Source organism: Phyllobates terribilis, unplaced genomic scaffold, assembly GCF_046119375.1.
Source record: "Phyllobates terribilis strain yellow unplaced genomic scaffold, ASM4611937v1 Scaffold_2__4_contigs__length_985480577, whole genome shotgun sequence".
In the NCBI taxonomy this organism is placed as follows: Eukaryota; Metazoa; Chordata; class Amphibia; order Anura; family Dendrobatidae; genus Phyllobates; species Phyllobates terribilis.
The window spans coordinates 797,746,141-797,772,142 of NW_027362762.1; the positions used below are offsets into that span (position 1 = coordinate 797,746,141).

The 26,002-nt window shown below is 42.3% G+C and overlaps 1 protein-coding gene across 2 annotated transcripts in view; it reads right to left on the minus strand.

The window, feature by feature from the left end:
• The window catches only part of RPS6KA3 (ribosomal protein S6 kinase A3), a 112,286-nt gene that overhangs the window by 32,958 nt on the left and 53,326 nt on the right, over nucleotides 1-26,002 (minus strand). For both annotated transcript variants that reach the window (XM_073667495.1, XM_073667496.1), the window contains 7 exons: nucleotides 11,939-12,055; nucleotides 10,165-10,246; nucleotides 7,194-7,274; nucleotides 6,301-6,380; nucleotides 4,912-5,018; nucleotides 2,860-2,897; nucleotides 707-849 (listed from right to left, as the gene is read on the minus strand). In XM_073667495.1, the coding sequence (XP_073523596.1) occupies nucleotides 707-849; nucleotides 2,860-2,897; nucleotides 4,912-5,018; nucleotides 6,301-6,380; nucleotides 7,194-7,274; nucleotides 10,165-10,246; nucleotides 11,939-12,055 (648 nt within the window). The remainder of the gene's footprint in view (nucleotides 1-706; nucleotides 850-2,859; nucleotides 2,898-4,911; nucleotides 5,019-6,300; nucleotides 6,381-7,193; nucleotides 7,275-10,164; nucleotides 10,247-11,938; nucleotides 12,056-26,002) is intronic.

A 26,002-nucleotide genomic window follows, 5' to 3' on the forward strand; every position in this document is an offset into this window, starting at 1 on the left:
GGTGAGAGGATTCAAAAGAACGGCGATAGAGAGGACAATGCGCCCGGGCACTGCGAGCGTAGCTGCACACATGGCGGCAGCATTCAGGAAGTGCTTGCTCCGGGAAGTGAACAGTGTCAATCAAAAGGGAGGCAAGGGCCCTAATCTGCAAATGAGGCGAAACGGTGCACCAAACATTAGGCCACACTAAGGGTGCACCAAAGCCACCTCATTTAGATATGAATTAAAAGTTATTTTCTCAGGCACTGTACCAGTAACAGGTGCAGTGCTAATTTGGATCTTATAGAGGGCAAGTCCCTCTACCACACTGTGTAGCTCATTTAAATAACATTTTGAGGGGTGATGGACTCAAAGATTTTTGTAATGGGTTTTACAAATCTAGATTAGATGCTCCATCAAGCTTATGTCTGAGGCTTAGGACACCCGACTGAATGCTACAGTGAAGAAAAAAACTAGGCTTCTCTAGTGATAAATGATGCAAAAATGTAATTAATTCAATTATCCCTGAAATATGGCCATAAAAACAAGGATTCTAAACAGCACATTCTCTCCAGATGAGAGGGCAATGATTTTTTTTAGGACTGACTGATAAGTATTATAATGAAACACTATACACTGCCAGTGCAAAAGAGGTGAAAAGATGTAAAAAAAAAAAAAAAAAAAAAAAAAATACTATATAAAAAGCATTATGAATGACGAGACCTACCATAAGGACACCAAAAGACCACCAGTCGGCACTCTGCGTATGGCCCCGTCTATTTACAACCTCTGGAGCCATGTACTCCACTGTCCCGCAGAAAGAGTATGCCTTCTTCTCATGGTCAATGGACTCTTTACTAAGACCGAAATCTAATAAGACAAAGACCGTTAAAAAATAAAAGGTGACATAAGTAGAATTAGAACTGATAGTCTGCTAGGAAACAAGTACATTTTTGCTGATTAACGTCCATCTGAGGATTGCAGTATGTCATTAACAAATGTATTGAGTATTGGCTAGTACCCCGCACAGATCATGCCATAAATATAGAAATAATACATAATTAAATTAGCCTCCACCTTCCCAAAACAAAGCACCAACAGTAAGTGAATGCCACAGCCTGAGGCTGATGGAGGGCACTCTTACCTGGTTGGGCCAGTCAAAAATGACTCCAATATCCGTCTCTAGCTCACCTTACATTAGAGAATATGCCATAACAATTGACTGAATAAAGTGTCAGCTGGAATACTCCATTTAGTGGTTGATACATAAAAGGGTTCTCCGTTGTGGCTCACTTCCATAGCGGGAGGCGAGTGCTACTAATGACACTATATGGGCACATGTAAGCCAGTAAGCTCGCACAATACCTGTAAGCTGTGCAAACATGCACATAGCCTGCGACCAGGTACATCCGCCCCTATTAGAAGGATTGGGGTGGATCTGCAGTACCACACTGTGACCACTATACACCTGACGGAGCTGTGCTATTCCGCTCTGCAACGGATCACAAGGCTAAACCACCAATATAAAAGGAGTGGACAACCCCTTTAAAGTGCATATACATACATGATGCATCAGCACACAGTGACTAATGAATACATGAACTCCACTACTGCAATATTGCTGTAAACGTTAAAAATGTAAGGTACTTTGTTAAGATTTTTGATCAAAGAGTGCAAAAGCCATCCAACCACGTCAAGGTGTACCTAAACATGGATGGCACCTAACCACTATATGTTGTACATATTCATGTGCCAAACCAGCCTCATGTAAATGTGGAGTGAAAATGAAACCAGGTGTAGCTCATAATTAAACCCTTGTATGGGAAAGATAGGTGGATAAGGGGATAAGGGTGCTAAGCCATACCATTTTTAACATTTACAGCAATATTTCAGCACTGGAGTTCATGTATTCATTAGTCACAGCGTGCTGACGCACTGTATATGCATATGTTAGTATATTGGCCACATAGCGTATTTGTGCACCTGTACATTAATTCAATATTAAAAGGTGTGTGGGGCCCTATTTTTTCTTGTGTGTAACCCCTTTAAAGTGGATCTGTCACCAAATTTCACAAAACCAGCATAGATTGTTAAATAGCTATTTTATACCTAACGAGGCCGGTATTCTATGTCAGAATGGCTGTATAATTCTAATCTTAAGGGGACAGTCGCATATCTCGGACGAGGATCGCAACGCAATTCTCGGACTGGTCATCTGCTCTCCTGACAGAAGCGTGACAGCCTGTATTCCTATGCCGCTGTCACACTCGAGTCGGGAGTGTCGACAGCCAGTCCAAGCATGGTGTTATGATCCTACTGAGTTTTACTGCCGTCTGACTCTCCCCTTAACAAAATGTTTAAGTGTAAAGCCCTTTTGAGAAGTGATGTGCCAGCCTTGATGCATTTGAGAATCAAACTTCAAAAACAGATTTTTCACTAATGCCCCAATGAAAATCTACTAGAAATGTATCAATGTAATGCGCATGAAGGGGGCTCTACACTCATACTTTTAGTTAGGGATCCAAAATCCTGCTGACAGGTCCTCCTTTAAGAAGAGCATTTTAGGACTACAGCTGGAGGAGAGAGTTCATGAATCTACGTATATAGAGAGCTCATGAATCTAAGTATATTTGGTCTCCATCCACCGAGCTGGACTGACAGCAGCAGCTTGTACTGAGCAGTGTGAGATTTCAGAAGTACAGAGGAGCTGTCAATCAGGCTAGATTGGCAGAATTGGAGTTTAAAAAATATTATACAGCTATTCTGACATGACTTTACAGTAAGTAAGCACACCAGGACCACCAGACCTAAAAGATCTCTTTAATAATGTATGCTGTAAAGTGACACCAAAAGATCTTTACTTTAAAAATTTGTACATACCTGTTAACTTGATGTGACCCTCCTCATCAAGTAATATACTATAAAAAATTTTAAAAAAATTGTCAAAATTATTGAGGTTTTAATTTACTAGAAAAAAAATATTCATCATTTTTTTAATGAAACATTTGCCCACTTGCTTTGTTAGGCTGCGTGCACACGATGCGTTTTTCATGCGTTTATGCTGCGGAATTTCCTCAGCGGAAACGCATCAAAAACGCATGGTAATCCGCACCCCATGGTCCCCAATGGCATTCCGCAATGTCAATGCACATGCTACGGATTTTTCTGCAGCGCTCATAAATCCGCAGCATGTTCATTAATTTTGCGGAAGAGCAGCGGAAGCGCCGCCATTGACTTGCATTGAGACGCATAGAATGCGTGTCTGTACATTTGTACAAGCGGATTCTATGCGTCTCTATGTGCGGATGGTACCCAGTTCTGGAGGAGAGAAGACTCTCATCCAGACCTGGGTACCATTGTACCTGTAAAAAAAAGAATAAAATAAAAAATAAAGTTTATACTCACCTGTCCAACTGCTTCTCTCGGCATGCCGGCAGGGCTGAAGGACCTTCGGTGACGTCACAGTCATGTGACCACAGACCCTTCACCGCTCTGTCTCGCGATATGCCGGCAGCCGGGAACCAGACAGGAATGAGCGCTGCAGCCACGCCGGGGCATCGGGGGTGAGTTTAGCTTTATTTTAAGCATTGTTTTACGGTCACACTATATAAATCCATGCTGTTTGCATGGATTTATATAGTGTGACCTAGTTGTCAAGCACTTTCCAAGTGATGCTAATCTCCTGGAAAGAGCTTGTCAATCTGCATGCGGAAACGCATGTGAATCCGCATGTATTCCGCATGTATTCTGCAGGGAAAAAGCATGCACAATCTGCATGCGTTTTTTCTGCCAGGGAGATGCAGAAATGCTGCAGAAATTTTCTGCTTCATTTCTGCATCGTGGGCACATAGCCTAAGTCAATCAACTACTTGTTACAGTCATCATATAGGGTAAACTTCTGATTCCAGAGAAGAGTGAGTCACCTGTCTTCAGTCCAGACCTAAGGCTGTGTGCCCACTATGCGTTTTTTAAGCATTTCCGCAGCGGCAATTATGCTGCGGAAAAGCTTAAAAAACGGTTGGTAGAAGGTCTGCCATGTTCCCCAATGATAATCCGCATGTGCTGTGCACATGCTGCGGAAACTTCCGTTGCAGATTATCATTGCGGAAAAACCTGCAGCACTACCAATTATTTTGCGGAATCGCTGTGTTTTTGCCGCCATTAACTTGGATTGAATCGCATAATATCAGCATCACTACACGTGCACATGCAGATATCGTGTGGTTCAATGTACCGATGATAATAAATTAAAATAAAAAAATACATTATACTTTACCTTCTGATGGCCCCCGGTCTCTCATAGCGATCCGTCCGGTGTCTCGTGGTGGTAATAGGACCTTCCATAATGTCATTTAGTCATGTGACGGGTCAGCGGACGGGTGACCAGTCACATGACTAAATGACGTAATGGAAGGTCCTTTTAGACCACCGCAAGACACCGGACGGATCGGATAAGGACACCGGGGACCATCAGAAGGCAAGTATAATATTTAATTTTTACCATTCTTTTACGGTCACACTATATAAATCCATGCCGTTTGCATGGATTTATATAGTGTGACCAAGTTGTCAAACAATATCCAAGTGATGCTAAAATTGCTTGGAAAGTGCTTGACAACCCACATGCAGAAATGCATGTGATGAACGCTTCACTCCCGCTTGTCCCTGGCAGGAAAAATGCATGTACAATCCGCATGTAAAATAAGCATGCGTGTTTTCTGCCAGGGAGATGCAGAAACGCTCAGGAAAAATCCGGAGCATTTCTGCACTGTGGGCACATAGCCTAAGACTCATTACAAGGGTACAGCAAAGCTCGAAGATCAGAGAACAACTGGATATGACAAATTCAAAGTAAGGAAAAGCGGCATTGTACGGTCTTTAGTGCTCCAGACATAGAAGGATGTGTCAAGTGATCAGTACAAAAGGACTTACTTTTCTGGCTTAAGGTCCCGATATATTATTCCAAGTGTGTGAAGATGGTCTAACGCAAGTGCCAATTCTGCTAGGTAGTATTTCACATCTTCTTCAGTGAACATCACCTACCAGCCAAAATAAGCAGACAATTAAAATATCAATCATTTATCCTAATCGTATCCAACTATACAACTCACTCTAAGGCCACAGCCCCACCACCAGTATTCGGTCAGTATTTTTTCTCAGGAGTGGGAGCTAAAACCAGGAGTGGGTGATAAATGCAGAATTGGTGACTTGTTTCTATTATACCTTTTCTCTGATTGTTCCTCATCTGGTTTTGGCTCCCACTCCTGAGAAAAAAACAGACCGAATACTGACCAAATACTGATAGTGGGGCCGTGGCCTAATAGCAGAACTTTTTCCCACCTTTTTTACAGGGTCTGGAGGAAGCCAGTATACGATGATTAGTGTTAACCCAGCATTCCTTTAATGCATATCACAATCTGTCAGCTTATCATCAGATCATTATTAGCGCTGATCATACAGAGGAACGTTTGGACGACACACTTTGTTTGCTTGTGCAGTCTTTGTGCTATCACAAGTTTTTTGGACAATGGCATAAATATAGGAAGTATTCCTCATTTTGGCACAATGCGGCTTGGTCTATTTAAAAGGGAATCAGCACCTGGGATGCAAATCCACCCTTTTAAGGATAGGATCTGACCTGGTAGCAGGCGTAACTATTGGAAGTATGACCTATGTAACCAAATCCATAAGTTTAGTACAAAGTAAAGATTTTGTCTGTGTGTGTAAAAAGCACAATACACAAATTCTAGTCACACTTTTGTTTCCCACTGTGTACAAGGCATAAACCCCCAACCACCCCACACACACAAAAAACACCACATCTCAAAGGGTTGTTAGTTAAAAAACAAAAAGCTTTAGTTGTGTGCATATATATCTAGATCTTTCACTATTCTATTTTAACTGTTATCAGCGCTGGCACTGACAGCTCCAATACAATGCAAGAAAGATGTCATTAGTGCAGTGTGTGAAGGGGGCTGGTCATCTATGAAGCCAGTCCCCTTCTCTGTTATGGCTGATGAAGAGACGCGGGGGCTCACTCCAGTATAAAAGTGAGCAGGTCAGCCAGACCCTTTCACAAACAGAACTAGTGACCTGCTCTTTTGCATCGAACCTAAACCAGAAGCGGAGGAGCCAAGCCCGGCCCTGATAGCCTCTTTGCGGTTCATCTTATCAGAAGTATATTAGGGAGTTGTGAATCATTTTCGTTTTAAATACACGGAATATATTTTTACGGGACAAACCATCTACCTTTCATTGTATTTTAGTTTGCCTGACAAAAGAAAAAGGTTATTACGAAACAAAAAAAAAAAAACAACGTACCTCTTTGGATAAGCGTGTAAACAAATCCCCACCCCTGAGAAAATCCAAAATTAGGTATAGTTTGCCTTCTGTTTGGAAAGCTGTAACAAGAGATTAGAGACTATTAAAACATTTTTTTTTTTTTTACAGGCTTTGCTTAAAAAAGCAAATATCAAAATTACTTGTAATATTACATTAATCTTCTTTAGGTTGCAATACTTTTGAAGTCTGAATATTAGCAGCTCAGCCCCTGACCAGCCCTCTCAGTATATAGAATGTGCACCTCCTACATGTACAAGCCCAAGGGGAACGATAACGCTCAATTGGCAGTTTATTCCTGCATTTCCAGGAGGAATAACAGAGGTACTGCACAATGTAACGGACTTAGAAAAGATGATCCAGAATTGATATTTGTATGTACTATAGACTTGTCCTCTTTACATAATACATGGTAAAACATCTTATTTTCACATATCTAGCGCCTTCTTTTCTTTGTGTTATTGTGATATATTCCTTTCAAGTTTGCAAACAAACAATAGGAGAAACGTAAATTATATTTTATGCAAAGTACCATCTGCATGAACCGTAATTAAAGAGATGTGAAGGAAAATAATCTGCACTTCTTTACGCTTGCAGAACAGACTTCGCATTGAAGTGGCAACCGTGCAGAATCAAAGAGGAGCTCAAAGACATTGTCATGGAGAGACAGCGAGCAGTACAACGGCTTACATAGGAAGCCTGTTGTTGGGGCAGTTCTCCTACAGACAGAACCTGTTCCTGTGGCCCAATACTGACATATTTAGACATTCGCACAGTGTAACTGCTAACAAGAAGCAGAGGCATTACGTGAGAGCAGGATGTGACATGCGAGCAGCTGCTGCGATGCCATCAGCAGCCACAAATCTATTACTCACCATAGTGCAATTTGACAATAAACGGATGATTAACTTCCACTAAAATATCACGCTCCATTTTTGTTCTAACACGATCTCGAACTGTGGGATGAAAAAAATACAAAGAAAAAAAAAAACAATATCACTTTAAAGTTTGATGCCAACTATATTAGTGCAGTCAGAAATCCTTCATGCCATGTAGTGTTCCTATGGATCGTACTCTGCTGTGTGTCTAGGCAGGTCGATCATGTGTTGATGGCAGGGATAGCAGTCTGCTCAGCTTTTCTTGCTGTCAAAACACATTCGAAACCTTATAGACCAGATTGGGGTATGTTCAGATGGGGCAGAAATGCTTCAATTATCTATGGAAAATCCACAGCGGATTTCAACATTGGCATCTGCTTGCTGTGAAATATCTCACCATGGATATTTACCTATAGTGCAGATTTGTAAATCTGCAGTAAATACATTTCGGATATTTCTCCATTGACTTCATTGGGGTTGCAGATTTTGCTGAGGTTTACCTGTGAATCTGGACCAAAAGCCACCAGATGCAGATAAAATTAAAAAATGCATTCTCTGTATAATGGCCTCGAGTATTTGACACTGCTGGGGGACTAGTGTCAAGGAGTCATTACTGGAGACCACCAGGGAACCAATGCCACATTATCAGAAGACTAGTAATGGTAGGACCCTTTTACATTGGCTGATAATTGGGAAACAAGTGTTTCTAGGAGCAGAAACAGACCTGGCAATCACCTGACACAAGGAAGAAGCTTGTTCGTGGGGTGAAATGATTAATAAATGTCGCATTTAGACAGCCCACCATGGCTGTTAAACAACCATGGACCGGCTAAAAGCTGTCTGATCAGCGGTCATTTATTGGAATATTTAGACAGTCCAGTGCACTGACAGATCGGCAATAGTTTGTTTTGGGTGAACAAAACGTAATTCTTCACTGTATCGCATGACTTGTCAGGATCATTTCACCTGACTGTTTTGCAGGTGATTGCTGGCCTGTTTAGAGGGGTTAACTGGGAAAGGATCATTCCTTGGAAAGTTAAAGTAACCAAGGAAAAGAAGAGGATGCAGCACTTTCATGATTCATTCATTGTTTGTTGTGCACTGAAAGTGGAAGTGCAGTCTCCTCTACTTTTCTTTGGATATAAGTGTGAACAGAGTGAATGTATGGAGCTGAAGATGATGAAACCGTATAAACATATTTTAATGCTTAGCCGGGTAACAGATTTTTAGCTTTAAGCAAGGGTGGTAAGACCTTTTAATAATCAAATTATGGAGTTCAATGAACTCAGTTATTGTGAATCTATCTCAACTAAGCAGCAATTTCTGACTCATCTCTATCTATGCTTAATCCATTATTGCTGTCCAGGCCACATAGCACATTGACTATCCATTATCATCCATGGGTGAAATTTCCATTCTAACTTTAAAGGGAACCGGTTTGCACATTTATGCTGTCGTCTCCGGGGACAGCATGAAGTGGTGACAGACACTCTGATTTCAGCCGTGTGTCATTGATCTGTAGATGTGGTGCGGTTTTGTGAAGCCATTTATATTAGTTTCAACAGGACTACAGTGGAATAGGAGCTGTGGACCCCCACCTACTCACTACTGCCTAACGGCACCTCCCTATTACTTTGCCCGGAGAAACATCCACATTTCTTTCTCTTAATGGGGTTGGTTGCGTGGTAGTATAAAAAACAAACAAAAAAACACAAAAGCACAAATCTTGTTAAAAAAAAAAAAAAAAAAAAAAAAAAAGACGACCAATACCTCTCCAATTCCCCAGTGATCCAGCACAAACGCTTCGGGGGTCCCTCCCTTGTTTGTCTACAAACCTCCAGCAATGACATGGTTTCCCATCACCTTACCCTGCAGTCGATTAGTGGTCTGGATCAGCAGGGGGTCAAGAGATGGGTGAAGAGGTGAGTGTACATGGTGTGGGTGTGTTGGTTTTATGGTTTCTTATCTTGTAACATTTGCAGCTTTCTCCCTGCTCCAAATACTGGACAACCCCTTTATAGGCACTTCAAGTGCGATGCACACAGGATTACACCAAACTGTGATGGCTGCATTCTGTCTAACCCAACACTGTTTGCAAAATGATTCAGGGGCAAAAAAATTATAGCGTTAGATATTTTGGAGACTCTCCTGCAGATGACAACTTATATGTGAGGTTCCACCCCAAGACATATTACAGATCACATAAAAACACAACAGTCAGATGATGATATGTAGGATTCCCGAGTGTACACAGGAATCCTATATATCATCTGTATCAGAGCATATTGTGGTGTGGGGGCTTCTGTCCCTCATGGTGGCGGTCGCATACAGCCAAAAATCATGGCCATGTGTGTTGGCAAATGCACAAGTGTAGAGGGGTAAAGCGGAGATATTACTGGCAAAACATGGCCACTGAGCACTCCATATGGGCATTTTCAGCTGCTGCCATGTGGCACCATAGCTTTAGCGGCGCCCCCTAGCTGTTTAGCAGTTATGACAGTGATCAATTACTACACAGGTGTTTCTCAAGCTGCAGAAATTTTGGTCAAGTAATATAATTAGCTGCTTACTTTAGTTTATTATATTGGGCCAATGATACAAATTAATAGTTACATATTCGTTTTAGGCATAAACTTTGATCCCAGCTGCATTGTGAAGTACAGGCTGGCACTTTGCATGACACAGAAAAATCCTAAAATGCCTTGACCAAAATCTAAGACTAAATAACTGCATCCTACACGGCAGCTCAGGGGGAGACATCAATGGGGTAATCAAAGGCTTTGTACCGGGATCCAATCTCTCCAACTGCTTGATAGGAGTATAGGCCGATTGCTCAGTTCTTACTCTACACATTCAGGCTCCAGGTGACGCAGTGCTTGTGAAATATGAGCATGGCTGGAGGAAACCATACAACGCACCTGCTAAATATCAGGAGCAAAACAATAAAAAGATCTAATATTTGTCTTACCTTTAAGTGTGGCTTTTTTTAATACTTTCATTGCATATAGTTGCCCAGCATCAGATTCTGAGATTTTTCGCACAAGAAATACCTGTAATAAAAGATTGGATTCTGTGGTTATTAAAAGTAAATAGAAAAGTGTAAGGATTAATTTTCAAATATTACAAGGCCAAAGCGGCGGCCCTTAGGGGAGCAGCAGATCAGTACTTAGACTTTTTTATGTGCCGAAACCTACACTTATTGCAGGTAAAAGGTCCATTTCAGTGTAAACACGGGCATACCCCACAGGTCACACTCACTTTAATAGATTTCCTTTAGATGCGATATCACAGCTGACTGTTTCTCACAGTGGCAAGGGGCAATTTGTTCTGTATATGTTCGCAACTATTACTGTAATATTCTGGGAATACATGGCACAATGAACTAGCCCCTGAGGTTGATTATACAGCCCCTACCTATATGAACTACTAAGGATTAGATGTAAAAAAGGTGGGCTTACTATGGGACCCCTGGTATTGGTAGAAGTGAAGACAACCTGCGAAATGTTTCATCCCATGGAGAATCTCAAAATGAGCCAATCTAGGTCACGTTCACTGCTAAGAACAGCCGATCACAGAGTTTGGGAAGTCAGGAACCCTCTATAGGGACTAATGGCAGACATGTTGGTGTACAGACTCTCCGGTCAGAAGGAACTGACTAACTGACCATTAGTGAACTCATTGAAGAGCCAGCAAGGTGCAAGAAAACAAAAAGGCAAGGCAAAGCAACATTTTAAATAAAAATCAAAAATTGTTCCCCCAGAGGTGTATATATTCTTTAAGCAAGAATTGTGAAATGTGTGGCTTTCTATGACACTTCTTGTGGGATTGGGGAGTCAAGACCATCGGAAACTAGGCCTGGAGGCTGCACCTGTCTCCCGAGCTTATAATGTGCATTGGATTTCTGAACTATAGACAGCGATTATTGTTCTCTGATGCAACTGTCCCCAGGAACCAGTCTCTAATTTCTTATCACTCTGGCGGCTTCCTAAAGACTTCTATGCAGAAAATACATTATTTAAGGTAATGATGATTCATGTGGACCATAAATAACTTTCGCCATATATCTTTATTTGATCATAGGTGGAGCAGCATGGCAGACCGTAGGCACAAACTGTCAGGGCGTCTGTCACAAGGTTCACGCTGCCCCGTCCACAGGCTACAACACTCAGCCTGGCTGCACGATGACAGCAGCAATGGCTCGCTCTGAAATGCTGAGGCATTTTAGAAAAAACAGTTTGCAAATCTGAATAGGGACCATAAGGAGATCAAAGTAGTCCGGCACAGTCCTCAGCCAGCACCACTCCAGGTGATTGACAGGTCTCTCCCTATGTACACAGATGACAGAAACCTGCCAATCAAATGGGGCAAGGTGGGGAGAAGTAGCCAGGGCCCGCACCAGACTAATCAGATCCATCCCAATGGTGCCAGGCTACAATGGTGCAGCCAGGCTCCGATTCTTCACGCCACTGGTCCCTATAATCACAGCTGGACTCCAGGGATTAGAGCAGCAGCGATGTCACATTTTAGAAGTCCTGCATCGACAAACAGGTGAAACATAGTTGCTTATTATAAACCAATTAAAAGACACTTACACATTATATGCACTTGGAATTTAATGGATTCATAATAAATGAAAATTATTAATCTATTTGGAGATGCCAGACTGATAAAAAGTAACTTTGATGTGACCCATGAATACGAACCATAATAAAAAATATGTATGGAGTAAAAGTCACACTCACCTTTCCAAATGAGCCTTGTCCAAGTACCTTGAGAAGCTCAAACTGTGAGGGGTCAGCTTTCTCGTGTCCTTCCTTAACATGATGTGTAATTGCTATTTCATTTATGCTTCCTTCATCCTATGGCAATTAAAACACAAAAAATCATAAAAGGTACTACATCCAGCAAGCCAAGGTGTAGCGTGACTAATAGAGAATAGCTGAGCGATATTGTAGTAGCAACAGTTTATCACCAAGATGATGAACGCCATAATATGACAGCATTAACACCTCGTGTCAGCGCTGCAGTGAATTGTGACGGTGACAACGTAACGCAGCACAGGCCAGGGCTTCTGTACTCCGAGATGGACTTCAGCCATGAATTGGAAGATATTTCACAATCTATTTGTAGGATACAGAACAGAAGACACACACACAATGGTAGAAAAACAACCACAAGAAGGACTGCACCAATAGCTGGTACCATCACATTCTAGATTATCAATTTACAGCTTTAAAGGCCTTTGTAAAAGTAGAATTAGGGAAATAAAATCTAGTCTTATTTTTCTATTGACAGTGTGTTTCCTAATCTGCACTTTACTGCAGCATTGGTTGGTAGTATTGTATGAAGGAACATGTAATATGACAAAACTGATAGCAGAACCATTGCAGGAGCACAGAGCGGACAATCACACCGCAGCTGTCATTATTCCACAACAGGTCTGAAGAAGAAAGCTGCAATCTGATTGGCTGATCTATACATACATTCTAGTCATGTGCTAATATAAGGCATTTACTGTTGGAAAAAATACACAACTCAAAGGCAGATAATGTAAATGTAGCATTAACGTGGTAACGAGCGATTGTACGTACGCATCACCATTTACAAGCATTGCCACTTACATCTATCCATGCGGCAAAAAGAATTCACAAAAATGGCCACATTATCGATGACAGTTTACACTGCCACCTATGGAGACTAAAATAATGAAGGCGATGAACTAACTACTAACACTAACCAGCAATAACAATAGCAGCGATGTGTGAGCACAGATTGAGATCTGCGGCCAGACTATGTCCATGTACTAATGTACATGTCAGACAGGAGCCGAGAGCAGCTGACGGCCTGAAATATCATGCACTGATGACAAGGAGAAGACGCTGCACAAAGGTCCTCTTATTTCTTCTCTTACAATAAGGGGCCATAAGGTAGCCTTGCACCTCATGCAGATATCAGGCAATTATATCCTCCCCCATTGTTGGACACAGCGTGCAGGAGAATAAGCGTCTCGCAGAAACCACAGATCCGGTTCTCTCAGAAATCTGATTTTTGAGAACAGTCGGGACACAGGTAGTCGGACACTCCCAACAAAATCAGCGAGTTCTGCTGATGGTAACTAATGTGTATGGCCACCTATATTATTGGACATAATCTATCATTGCCACTATTCGGTTTAGACCTATTTAGCACCACATGAACTATATAGTCATGGCAGCCATATATTCAGAATATTTTAGGGTATATAGTCTATTTAAAAATGGAATGTATTAAAGGATCCTGTCAGCAGGATTTCACCCCCAAACTATTTGTATGTGCATGTAGCTCCTGAAAAGACAAGTCCAACCATAACCTCAGCCAGACGGTCCGTTGCTCCATTACCGAGAAAACAGTGTTTGAATCAATATGCAAAAGAGGCTGAAGTGCTGACGGCATGTGGAAGCTTTTAGGCTGGGTGCTCACGTAGCGTTTTTCAAGCGTTTATGCTGCAGAATTTCCGCAGCGTAAACGCTTGTGAAACGCTAGGTAATCCGCACCCCATGGTCCCCAAGGGGATTCCGCATGTTCTATGCGTACAAAAATCTGCAGCATGTTCATTCATTTTGCGGAAGCGCAGCGGAATGGCCGCCATTGATTTGCATTGAGACGCATAGAATCCGCATCTGTACATTTGTACAAGCGGCTTCTATGCGTCTCTATGTGCGGATGGTACCCAGTTCTGGAGGAGAGGAGACTCTCATCCAGACCTGGGTACCATTGTACCTGTAAAAAAAAAAAGAATAAAATAACAAATAAAGTTTATACTCACCTTTCCGACGGCTTCTCTGCATGCCGGTAGCGCTGAAGGACCTTCGGTGACGTCACAGTCATGTGACCGCAGGCCCTTCACCGCTCTGTCTCGCGATATGCTGGCAGCCGGGAACCAGACAGGAACGAGCGCTGCAGCCACGCCGGGACATCGGGGGTGAGTATAGCTTTATTTGAAGCATTGTTTTACGGTCACACTATATAAATCCTGTTTATAAAAAGCTGTTTGCATGGATTTATATAGTGTGACCTAGTTGTCAAGCACTTTCCAAGTGATGCTATCGCCTGGAAAGCGCTTGTCAATCTGCATGCGGAAACGCATGTGGATACGCATGTGAATCCACATGTATTCTGCAGGAAAAACGTATGCACAATCTGCATGCGTTTTTTCTGCCAGGGAGATGCAGAAATGCTGCAGAAATTTTCTGCTTCATTTCTGCATCGTGGGCACATAGCCTCAGGCCACGTGCACACGGTCAGTATTTTACATCCGTATTGATAAGCCAAACCAGGAGTCAGCAAAAAAAAATGCAGAAGCGGCGACAAGTTTCTATAAGGCTGTGTGCACACGATGCGTTTTTAATGCGTTTCCGCGGCATTTCTGCAGCTGCGGAAACGCATTAAAAACGCATGGTAGAAGGGCAGCAATGTTCCCCAATGGAAATTCGCATGTGCTGTGCCCATGATGCGGATTTTTCCGCAGCGTAAACGCTGCGATCAAAAATCCGCAGCATGTCCATCAATTTTGCGAAAACGCTGCTTTTTCGCCGCCATTGACTTGCATTAGAACGCATGGAATCCGCATCACTGTGTATGTAGATGCGTAATCCACGCGTTCTAATGTGTGAATGATACCCGGGTGTGGATGAGAGGACTCTCATCCAGACCCAGGTACCATTAAAAAAAAAAAAAAAAAAAAAAATTATATAATATAATATAATATATATATATATATATATATATATATATACAGACATACTCACCTTCCGGCGTCCCGCGCTGCGTCCTCCTGGCTTCCCGGGCACTTCGCGGTTGAATGAAGGACCTGCGCTGACGTCAGAGTCATGTGACGTCGGCAGGTCCTTCAGTCTTACACTGCCGGCAGCTGGGACGGAGGGAAGCAGGACACCGGGGGCCATCGGAGGGTAGTATATATTTATTTTTTGACATTCACACACTATATAAATCCATGCCGGCTGCATGGATTTATATAGTGTGAAGTTGACAAGCACTTTCCAAGTGATGCTAAAATCGCTTGGGAAGCGCTTGTCAACCCGCATGCGGAAATGAAAGTGAAGACCGCTTCACATCCGCATGTCCCTGGCAGGAAAATGCATGTACAATCCGCATGCATTTTTCCTGCCAGGGAGATGCAGAAACGCTCAGGAAAAAATCCTGAGCATTTCTGCATCTTGTGCACATACCCTTATACTTTTCCTTTGATTGTTCCTCTCCTGATTTTGGATTTTAAATACTGGAGGTAAAAAAACCTCAAATACTCAATGTGTGCAGGGGCCTTTCAAGCCTCTGCTCTCCCCAGCACTGCCTTCAGCTGCCTGACAGCTCCTTTGCTTGAAGTCACACCATAAAGATTCTGTCAGTCAAGCATATGGCAGCTCTGGGCAGGGAATAGAGCTGGGGAGAGCAGAGGGCTTGGGAAGTGCTTCCACATGCGTAAAGCACTTCAGCATTATTTGCATACTGACTCAAATGAAAATATCTCAGTAAATGAGGAACAGATTGTCTAGCTTAGGGTATAGATAGACTTGTCTTTGCAAGAACTACATGCGCATATAAACAGTTTGGGAGATTAAATCCTGCTGACAGGTTTCTTTTAACCCCTTCACGACCTTTGATGTATATTTACGTCAAAAGGTTGTGTTCCTTGTGTCAAAGGTTGTTGTGCCTTTCACGTGGGCTTGCGTTTCCCCATATATGATGACCGATTTAATGGGCCTTTTAATAGCGGTGGGTGGGGAGGTGCTCCGTCTGCAGCTGTTAACCAGTTCAATCCCTTTGTCAATGACTGACAGCGGGATTTTAACACACGCCGGCCAGAAGCGTGTCACTCATCCCGGTCGTCGGTGCCCCGTCATGTCATCACGCTGATGACCCCCGTGTCTGTCATTATGATCCTCCTGTGAACGCCGGCTCGTAGCCGGCATTCATAGAAGTTTGTTATTTCTGCTATACATGGCAGGGCTGACGCACCGCCATCTATAGCACAGGCGATCGGACGATCGCAGCTTCAAGTCTCCTATGGAGAAAGTGAAGAAAGTTTTTGAAAAAAAAAAAACCCACAAAAAAGTTCAAATCACTTTTTTTTTGCCATATTAATAGTAAAACAATTAAAAAAAACCACCACATTTGGTAAAGCTGAGTTTGTAAAAGTCTGATCTATCAAAATATAAAATAAATGAATCCAATTGGTAAGCGTGACGAAAGAAAAAAAAAGAAACAAATGCCAGAATTAAGTTTTTTTTGTTCGCCACAACATTGCAATAAAATGCAATAACGGGCAATCAAAACACAGTATCTACCAACATGGTATCAATAAAAAAAAGTCAGCTCCGAGAGCAAAACATAAGCCCTCACACAGCCCCAAATCCCGAAAAATTAAAATGCTACAGGTCTTGGAAAATGGTGACATAAGCAAAACATTTTTTTCTTACAAATTTCCGAATGTTTTTTTCACCACTTAAATAAAAAAAAAACCCTATACACGTTTGAGAACTGCGTACTCACCTGGGGAATCATATTGCCAGGCCAGTTTTACCATATAGTGAATATAATAAATAAAAAAAACACAATTGTGGAATTGCACTTTTTTTGCAATTTCAATGCACTTGGATTTTTTTTCCAAGCTTTCCAATGAATCACATGATAAAATGAATGATGTCATTCAAAAGTACAAACTCGTCCTGCAAAAAACAAGCCCTCATTTGGCTATGGAGACAAAAAAATATAATAAAAAAAAAAATAAAAGTTATGGCTCTTGGAATAAGGGGAGGAAAAAACAAAAGCACAAAAACAGAAAATCACTGGAGGTGGTTTTTTTTGTTAAAGACATATTTAGGATCCTCACTACCTAAAACAACAACATGTCCTATCCCTAGTGCCCATCAGCTATGAGGCATACATGCAAACATCCCAGTTTTCCATTAGCAATTGTGGAAATTTAATTTTTTACAAAAACGACTTCTTAATTAAGGAAAATGCAACAAATATTAAATATAAAAAAAACAAAGACAAACATAATAAGCAAATACCCTGCAATAAATAAACAGCAATAGTGCATGAAAATAATATAAGGTATTTAGTTAACACAATTTTGATCAAAATAATGCAAAAGCCATCCCACCACGTCACGGTGACCCTATTCGAGACAGTCCTAACCTCTAATATTTGAAACCTTACAATATGTAAGGTTTTAAATATTAAGAGTTATTATGCTTTTGTTTTTTTTAGTGGCCATGTGTGAACATGCACTTACATGCTTCAAGCACAATAAGTTATATACCTGCTCATTTTTTAAATTTTTTTTGAAAGATTACATAATAGCAAAATATCAAAACCTACATATAAGTTATACTTATTTAATGTATGACACGTGTTTGTGTTCTACTACTACTACAGCCAAGTTTGAAGCCCAAGTCTCAAGTGCAGTGGGAGGAGAGAGGCTCCACTGACAATCCTGGCAATAAGGCTGCACAACTCTTCATGGGAGTCCCTCATAACCTCGGGCTTTAAAGAGATCCCACTGACTTATAATTAGAGCCATCAAGTCTTTACTAAGATCACCAGATTTTATCTATTTTTTTTGTATGTAAAGTGACCAGAGCCTAAGGTAATGGCATTTCCAGAATATTGAGGACCTATCTTTATATATCTGCTTTCGAGTTGTGCATTGCGATGAATTATACAGCATCGTACAGTCAAACGCAATTTCATTTTTTACTCGTTCATACGACCCTCATAACGTATGGCATTACAACATGCCATCTGTCAACAGAAGAGAAAAACACAAATCATATGAGTGCGCGTCTGCTGGGTGTTATACCCTGCTAGCCAGGCCACGATTGATGCAGCCTGTATGCTAGGAAACACAAGCAGCATTGCTATACCTAGTCGCAGACGCAGCGAGGGGAAGACCGTGTTCAGTAATGGCAATGCAGCTTTTGATTATTTCTCTCTCCTGGTGATTTTAATGGACTGTGCAGCAATTTTGTCTGTGGTCACAGTGTCGAGTTCCTTGTTCCCTTTGGCGACTAGTGGTTCTCACAACGAGATCACTTTTTGATTGAATTAAATGTAGAAACCCAGCAGAGCAGCACACTTTAATCTTAAGGGCGCATGAACGTAGATTGCAGAATGGATCAAATCCAATGTGAAACGCACTGACTGTACTGGGGCCTGTGGTGCCCTTTACATTGACAGCTTTTCTTCTATATACTGTAATAACGGCCACAACATTTTTTCTGGTACCTCACTATACATATGTAGTTTTATATAAGATCTGCACATTGATCATACCCTGCAATTAGAAACAAGGTTGCCAACTGTCTTCCCTCCTCCAAGCCAGAGTTCCTGGCCTTTACAGTCAGCAGCGAAGCGGAAGCACGGTTACATCAGTAGATGCCCATTCATCTGACAATACGCCTGATTACGCAGAGTAGGATTCAGCCCACAAGTTACTATGCCTACCTTTACTTTCTTCTATTCTTTGTATGGAAGCATTGTGTTCAGATTCCCATTATATTCTCACACTAACCCCATGGTGGCCAAAGCCTGGAAATATTTACCATTCTAAGCATTCATATTGGATCCAAAATACCTTTATTATACCATTTTTACTCTTTACATCTGTGTGTCTATATGTTCTACACTGCTGTCCACCAGTTAGTTCTCAAATCAGTCCCTGTCCCATAAAAGGCTTACAATCTCACTTCCCCCATTATATGATTTCATAGGAAGGGAACCTCTCAGCACACTTGTCACCTTATAGAAGTGATATTTATTTTTTGTAGCGATCCGATGTGCCTGTCATATTAAAAAACAAAACAAAACAAAAAAAAAAGCATAGAAGCAATATGTAAATCCACCTTGAAGTGCACTGGGGGCGTGTCACTGCACTTGGAAGCACCAGTCAATGTGCATGGAAACGCCCACAGCGCATTTCTAGTCTGACCTGTATGTGGCTTCTAGGATTGAGTTCTCATGACTGGTCTAACAGATCGCTACATAAAAGGTATTCCTTTTATTGGCGGACAAGCACCTATATAACCATATCACTACTTCTATATGTAAAAACATTCTCAAAAGGTTTCCTTCAACCTTAGCACAATGGATGGGGAACAGAAGAGATCAGGTTTATCAGAGTGATCAAAGGGAACCAATAGAGAAAATTCCTTATTGTTGCCAGGTACCAGCCGGGAGACCTCAGCGGGTGCACTATGCATGTGCCCGCCATTTTTTTTTTTTTCAGGAAAATGACGGAGGGCAGGGGTATGGAGCAGGAAATCCGGGGACGACGGAGGTACCGGGTGGGCTCGGGGGGCTTCATTTCTCTCTCCTCTGACCTGTATATTTTTTTTCGTGATACTGTTATTCACAGAATAACGGCGGTCACATGATCAGGGACAGGAAAAACCGGCCCTGATCATTTTCTCCAGGGTCTCAACTACCCCTGGTACATGAGACCCCAGAGATTTTCCGACGCTGGGGGGCGCTACAAAGTTATTCCTCAGTGCCGTTAAACAGCGATGCTGAGGAATAATACCCTCCCTTAACTGCCGCCGTGAAAAGGCGTATCAGAAGTTAAGGGGTTCATAAAAACTGCAACAAAACCGCATGTACAAAAAACAAATCTGACACCTTTTGCCAACGCTTTTGATCAAGTTACAGTTCTATTAAAATGGCTAATGTTAAAGGAAAGGTATCTTCAGAAACTCACCTATTTTTTGTGTGCTAAAGAAGCAGTAGTGAGTAGCACATAGTAATGTGCATTGCAATACCTACTATTTGCGCTTGCAGCTTCCAGCACCGCTATGGCGACACGTGACTGCATGATGAGTGTGTAAAGCGCTGTGGAAATCAATGGTGCTCTATAAGAAAGATAAAAAGTAAATTTGTGACCTGCCGAATAGCTTAGTGTCTTCTGTGTGGAGCAGGGGCCACTTTTTCAGTGTAAGTCTATGAGGCTCAGAATGAGGCTAGCAAGCTTAATTCTGAATCTCAGACTAATGTTGAGAAAATTGAAAAACTTCTGTCCACGCAGCAAACACTGATTCGGCAGGTCACAAATGTGGTCAGTTACTCAGGCAACGAGCCAGAATAAAAAGGGAATCACTATTGTGTCCAAGAAAAGGATTACAATATGAGTACAGAGCCTCAAGAACAATGATAGGGTCATGGTCATCCGCATCAGAGAGAAACCTCTAAATGTTACCATCTTCCAAGTCTATGCAACAATAATAGATGCTTCAGAGCAGGACATTGAGGACTTCTACGCTCCGGTCCAGAACGCTCAACAGAACCTCAAGGAAGGACTAATGTACATTATAGGTGACTAACGCCAGAGTTATAGATGGAAGGGGCACGAGAGGTCAGCAGAAAAGGCTTAGGGAAGAGGAATTAAGCTAGGGACCACTTTGTGCTGTTCTGTCATGAGAACAAGATTAGAATCACTAACATTTTCACCCAGTTACCCCCAAATGGACAACATTGCAACCAGATTGCTAGCAAAAATGGAAGGGATCAAATTTATCGGCAAGAAACACTAACATGCAGACTGTGGTTCTGATAATCATCAATTCCTCATAGCCACACAAGGGAATTATTTGCCATGCTGAAACAAAAAGGCTTTTTCAGCACGCCTAACAACTGAAGAATGTAATGGGAAGGAAATTAAAGCAGCACATCAAGTAAAGATGGGAAGAATACACAGAGAATCTACATATCACCAGCACTGATCATCATGAGCAGCGCGGGAGCCAAGAGGAACCAGAACTACTGGAAAGTGAAGAGGATTGGGTGCGAAGGCAACTGCCAAACAGCAAAGCACCTGCCTGATGGTAACTCTGCAGAGCTGCTCAAAACAGTCCCAAGGGCCAAACTGATAGCACTATGCCAGAAGGTCTGGAGGACTTGAACATGGTAAAGGGACAGGAAAAGATCAGTTTTCATCTCACTGCCAAAGAAAAGTGATGCCAGGGACTGTGCCAACTATAGAACAATTGCCTTGATCGCCTACGCCTGTAAGGTGCTTCTAAAGATCATTTAGGAGAGCTTAGGCAACATCCTGGAGAGACATTTCTGACGCCGATGCAGGATCCTGTAAGGGCAGGAAAAACACAAGGGTGTACAAGAAGAGGCTCTATCTGTGCCTCATTGATTATACTAAGGGCACAAAGATGCATCCTTTCTACTTTTCATTTCAACCTCTATGCAAACGTAATCATGAGGAAGTTGGACTTGGAGGGTTGGGGTGAAAATATTCAGAAAAACCATCAGCAATTTGAGATCTCAACTGGCAGAGAGTGAAAAGAACACAAAGAAGCATATATTAAAGTTGAAAAAAAACAAGAAAATGAGACTTTACCTGAATATCAAGAAGACCAAAATTATGACTTCCGCAAACGAGGAAGTTCACATAAAGATCAAAAATGAAGAAATATAAGTGGTCGACAGCTTTTCTTTTCTTGGGTCCCTTGTTAATCAAGTGGTTCCACAGCAGAGATGAAACCTCAATTAGCACTAGGCCACTCAGCCATGGTGAGAATGAAGCAAATTTGGAAGTGCAAGGACATCTCCGTGACCATGAAACAAAGACTCATCACTGCAATTATGTTCCCAATTGCAACATATGGTTGTGAGACAAGGACACTCACGGAAGCAGACAGAAGAAAAATATATGCATTTCAGCTGTGGTGCTGGAGAAGACCTCTATGAATCCCATCCACAGGTAGAAGTACTAAAAGATGTTCTTGATCATATAAATCCAGAATTTTGGACATGCAAATTAAATGGAAAAGATGATGTTAAATCGGAAATGTCAATGGTAAAAGGAAATGGAAGACCAAAAGGTCAACTGACTGGACACCATCCAAAATGAACATCTAGCAATTCAACAAATCTGTGGATAACAGGGAAGCAGGGCGAAAACTGGCCTACATGGTTGGGAAAGGACTGAATGGGTAAAATTAGATTAGAGGGGGAAATAAACAAATCACCGGAGTGCTCCTTTAAATGCATTTTTTAAATCTTCCGGGACATTATTTTTCTTTTACATATCACATCTGTATTAAACAAAAAAAAAACCCAACAAACTCTTGCAGTTTTCAGACTAGCCACTGAAGCTTTATTTAGACCAACTCCTTTTGTTCGGAGTTTTAGGGTCATACCCCGACCTTATCTTTTGTATGGATGTACTTAATGAGCCTTTATGGGTCATTGTGAAGTGGGGGAAGTGGGTGCAGGGTCAGCTGTAAACACCACCTGTATTTTGGTTAGTGGATCCTTGTTACCTGTCATTGCAATTCTGCCTTTTGCTGAAAACTTCCTGAAAGGAAAGGACCTACAAGTCTAAAAAAAGGAAGCCAAAGTGACCAGTGTGAAAACTGCACTTTACACAATAGGTCATTTTCTGAAGATACCTCACTCAGAAAGGAAAGCTATGTTCAAACATCGTGCAGAAAAATTAGGACTTATTCCTACAGTTAATTAGATTTCCAGTTCACCATGACAGCACAACAGGAGGTAGTCCTACTTCTCCTCTAGGGACAGGAAACACATGAGAGGTTAAAAGCAACCCCCCTTCACCTCACCCGGATGGATGCAACTGAATTTTATTAAACTTACACCAATGTTACATTCACATTAGTATTAAGAGCAGGGGAGGGAATATAACGGTGCTGTCATGAGGGATTCCTGGAAATATAATTAACCGTAGGAATAATTCCTAATTTTTTATCAGAGGTAGGGATGAAATTTGAAGATGCGAGTCTAGGAGCACTCCTAGGAACGCTTTTTTTTGGTGTCTGGTTGTAAGTCCGATTTTCCCCAGTTGACGCACCCACTCTAGGAGTTCTAGGGTCTCAGTTCAACAGCAAAACCAGGCGATCAATAGAGACTTTAATTCGGCCACTAGGAGTATATCGTCCAGGTATGGGATTATGATTAAGCCCAGCCTTCTTAGGAAGACATTATCTTTCTAAAAATTTGAGGAGCTGACGATAGCCCGAATGGTAGACATGTGAATTGGAGGTGATGTACTGTGTTTTCCTCCAGAGCAAACCTCAGAAATTGTTGATGACTTGGATGAATAGTGAATAGTAATGGTAATATGCATCCTTTAAGTCCAAGGTGCATAGTACCGAGTTTTTTTCCTATTAATGGGATGCTGGATCTAATTGTCTCCATTTTGAATTTTCTGTATTTCACCCATTGATTTAGAGGTTTTAGGTTTATGACTGTGCGGTGTTTGCCCAACGGCTTTATTACTGAGAAAAGGGAAGAATAATTTCTCTGACCTAATTCTGAGGGAGGCACCGGACTGACTGCACCTAGTCCCATCAGGTTTACCATGTCCTGCCAGAGGTTTTTTGAGTCCGAAACTGATTGTGGGCGGGTAAGCTGAAAATGATGTGGGGAAGGATGGGAAAAGTCTATTTTGTACCCTTCCTTTACGGTCCGTAAAATCCACCTGTTGTTCATTATGGACTGCCAACCTTCTAGGAAAAACAAAGCGCCCCCCCCCCCCAACCCTTATAGCGTCAGGGTAAGCCCGATGGACCGGAGGCAAACTGTGCTGCTCTACCTTTTCACCCTTTGGGTTAACACCACCTACCTGCTTTACCCTTGCCTCTAATCTCGCCTGGGAGAATGATGGGGTTTACAAAAGGATTGGTACCTTTTTATTTTAGCCTCAGGGAAACCCTTTTTCTTATCTGACGCTCTCTCAAGGATCTCGTCTAAGACTGGGCTGAAAACCTGAGAACAGGAAAAAGGGGATGGAGCAGAGTTTACTTCTAGAGTGGCTGTCGCCAGACCATGTTTTAAGCCATATCGCTCGTCTTGCTGAATTGGAGAGCATGCTACCCCTGGATGCAAACCTAACAGATTCCGCTGATGCATCAGCCATGATTTGGGTTGCTAACTTTAGCATGAAAAGGGAATCTGACATTACTTCCCTAGGGGTATTAGACCTAAGTTGGGCTGAGAGCTCATCTATCCAGAGGCACATTGACCTAGCCACTGACCTAGCTGCAATGTTAGTTTTGATGATCGCTGCGGAAGATTCCCAGCATCTTTTCAACAAACTTTCAGCTTTCCTATTCATTGCATCCTTAAGGCAGAAGGAATCCTCAAAGGGCATAGATGTTTTCCTTGCCATCTTGGCAATAGGGATGTCCATTTTGGGAATTTATTCCAATATCTTGATTTCCTCAGGATCAAATGGAAGACGGGCTTTAAAGTCTCTAGGAATAATCAGCCTTTTCTCCGTGTCTTCCCACTCTTCCAGAATCATGGCCTTGATGTGTTCATTAACGGGAAACACCCTGTTCCTCTGTGTTCTCAGGCGTGCGAACATTTCATCCTGTATGGAGTGAGATATGTGCGCGTCCTCCAACTTCATAGTGTTCCTTACCGATTGAAGTAAATAGTCAATATCTAAGGAGGAGAATAGATACTTCTTCCTTTCCTCTGATGACAGGTGAGAACCGGTTTCTTCCTCCCCCTCCAGATCCTGCTCAGAGTCTGAATCAGGATATGCTCCCTCCTCAGATGACTCCTCCATCTCCCACCTAGCCCTCTTATGGCGGGAAGAGGACTGTACTGACTGGGGAAACTGAGGCATCTGGGGGGCATAATGCTGGAGACCGTATTCTGGACCTCCTCCCTAATTATGGAGTGCATGATTGTTAGGAATGTTGCCTGTTCTTCGTTAAGAATTTTAGCAATGCATTTGTTCTATTGTGTTTTAGGAATAGAGGCCTAGCAGATGGGAGCTATAATCACACTACCCAGGGACTCTGCTGGAGCTTCTGAGCAGGCATGATTAGAATCCATCATGTCAGAATGCACATCCCTGTCTGAGTACCCTTTTATAGGGTCCCCCCTTATCCGCTGCATTGCTGTGCAGGGATGCACGTCTTGCGGTCCATTCTGGAGCGGTTCCTGTGTCTTCGACGTGCGTTCCAGCCTGGAACGCACGCGTCATCGAAATGTGCACCGGAAGTGCATTCCACTACTGGAACGCATGTGCAGGCTGGAACCGGAAGTTTGCCAGCGGACAGCGCGGGGTGGAGCAGAGAACCCTCCGCAGAGGGAAGCGGCATAGTCGGGAGTTCCCTGCTTCCACCAACCTGGCTGAGGTCGTCCAGTGGAGTATCAGCATAGAGCATCTTGACAGGGGGAAGGGGAGAGATCGATCCCCCTGGCTCACAGGTACCTTCTGTCTTCTATTTGCCGGTGTCCTCTTCTTAATGCGTCCTGTCCTGCTAGGGACAGGAAAAACACTGAAGGTGAGGTGAAGGTAAGGGGGGGGGGGGCCTTTTAAACTCATTTGCTTCCTGTCCCTAGAGGATAAGTAGGACTACCTTCTGTCGTGAGGTCATGATGGACGACCTGGTAAATATACATTAAAAAGTACAGATTTTTGTTGAGGCTTTGTTGTAGAAGAGCAGTGGCTTTGACATGGTGAAATGCACAACATATGCAGCAGATTTCAAGTCAGCAGGCCCGACCAATTTAAGATGCAAATGTTCTCCATAGACAGAATGAGATTTCCTAAAATCTTATCCATAATCCTGGTATTGTAATATGCAGTGAAATGTCTGCCCTGAAAATCTGCTGCAAATTCTGATCTGGTTTCCATACCAGTAATGAAGGCATACAGGATTATAAATATATTACGGTGTTCTAATATACACAATGGGATGAGTATGATATTGCGACCCACCTCTACTGTACTGGAGGTGCTGAGATGCAATACCACTAAC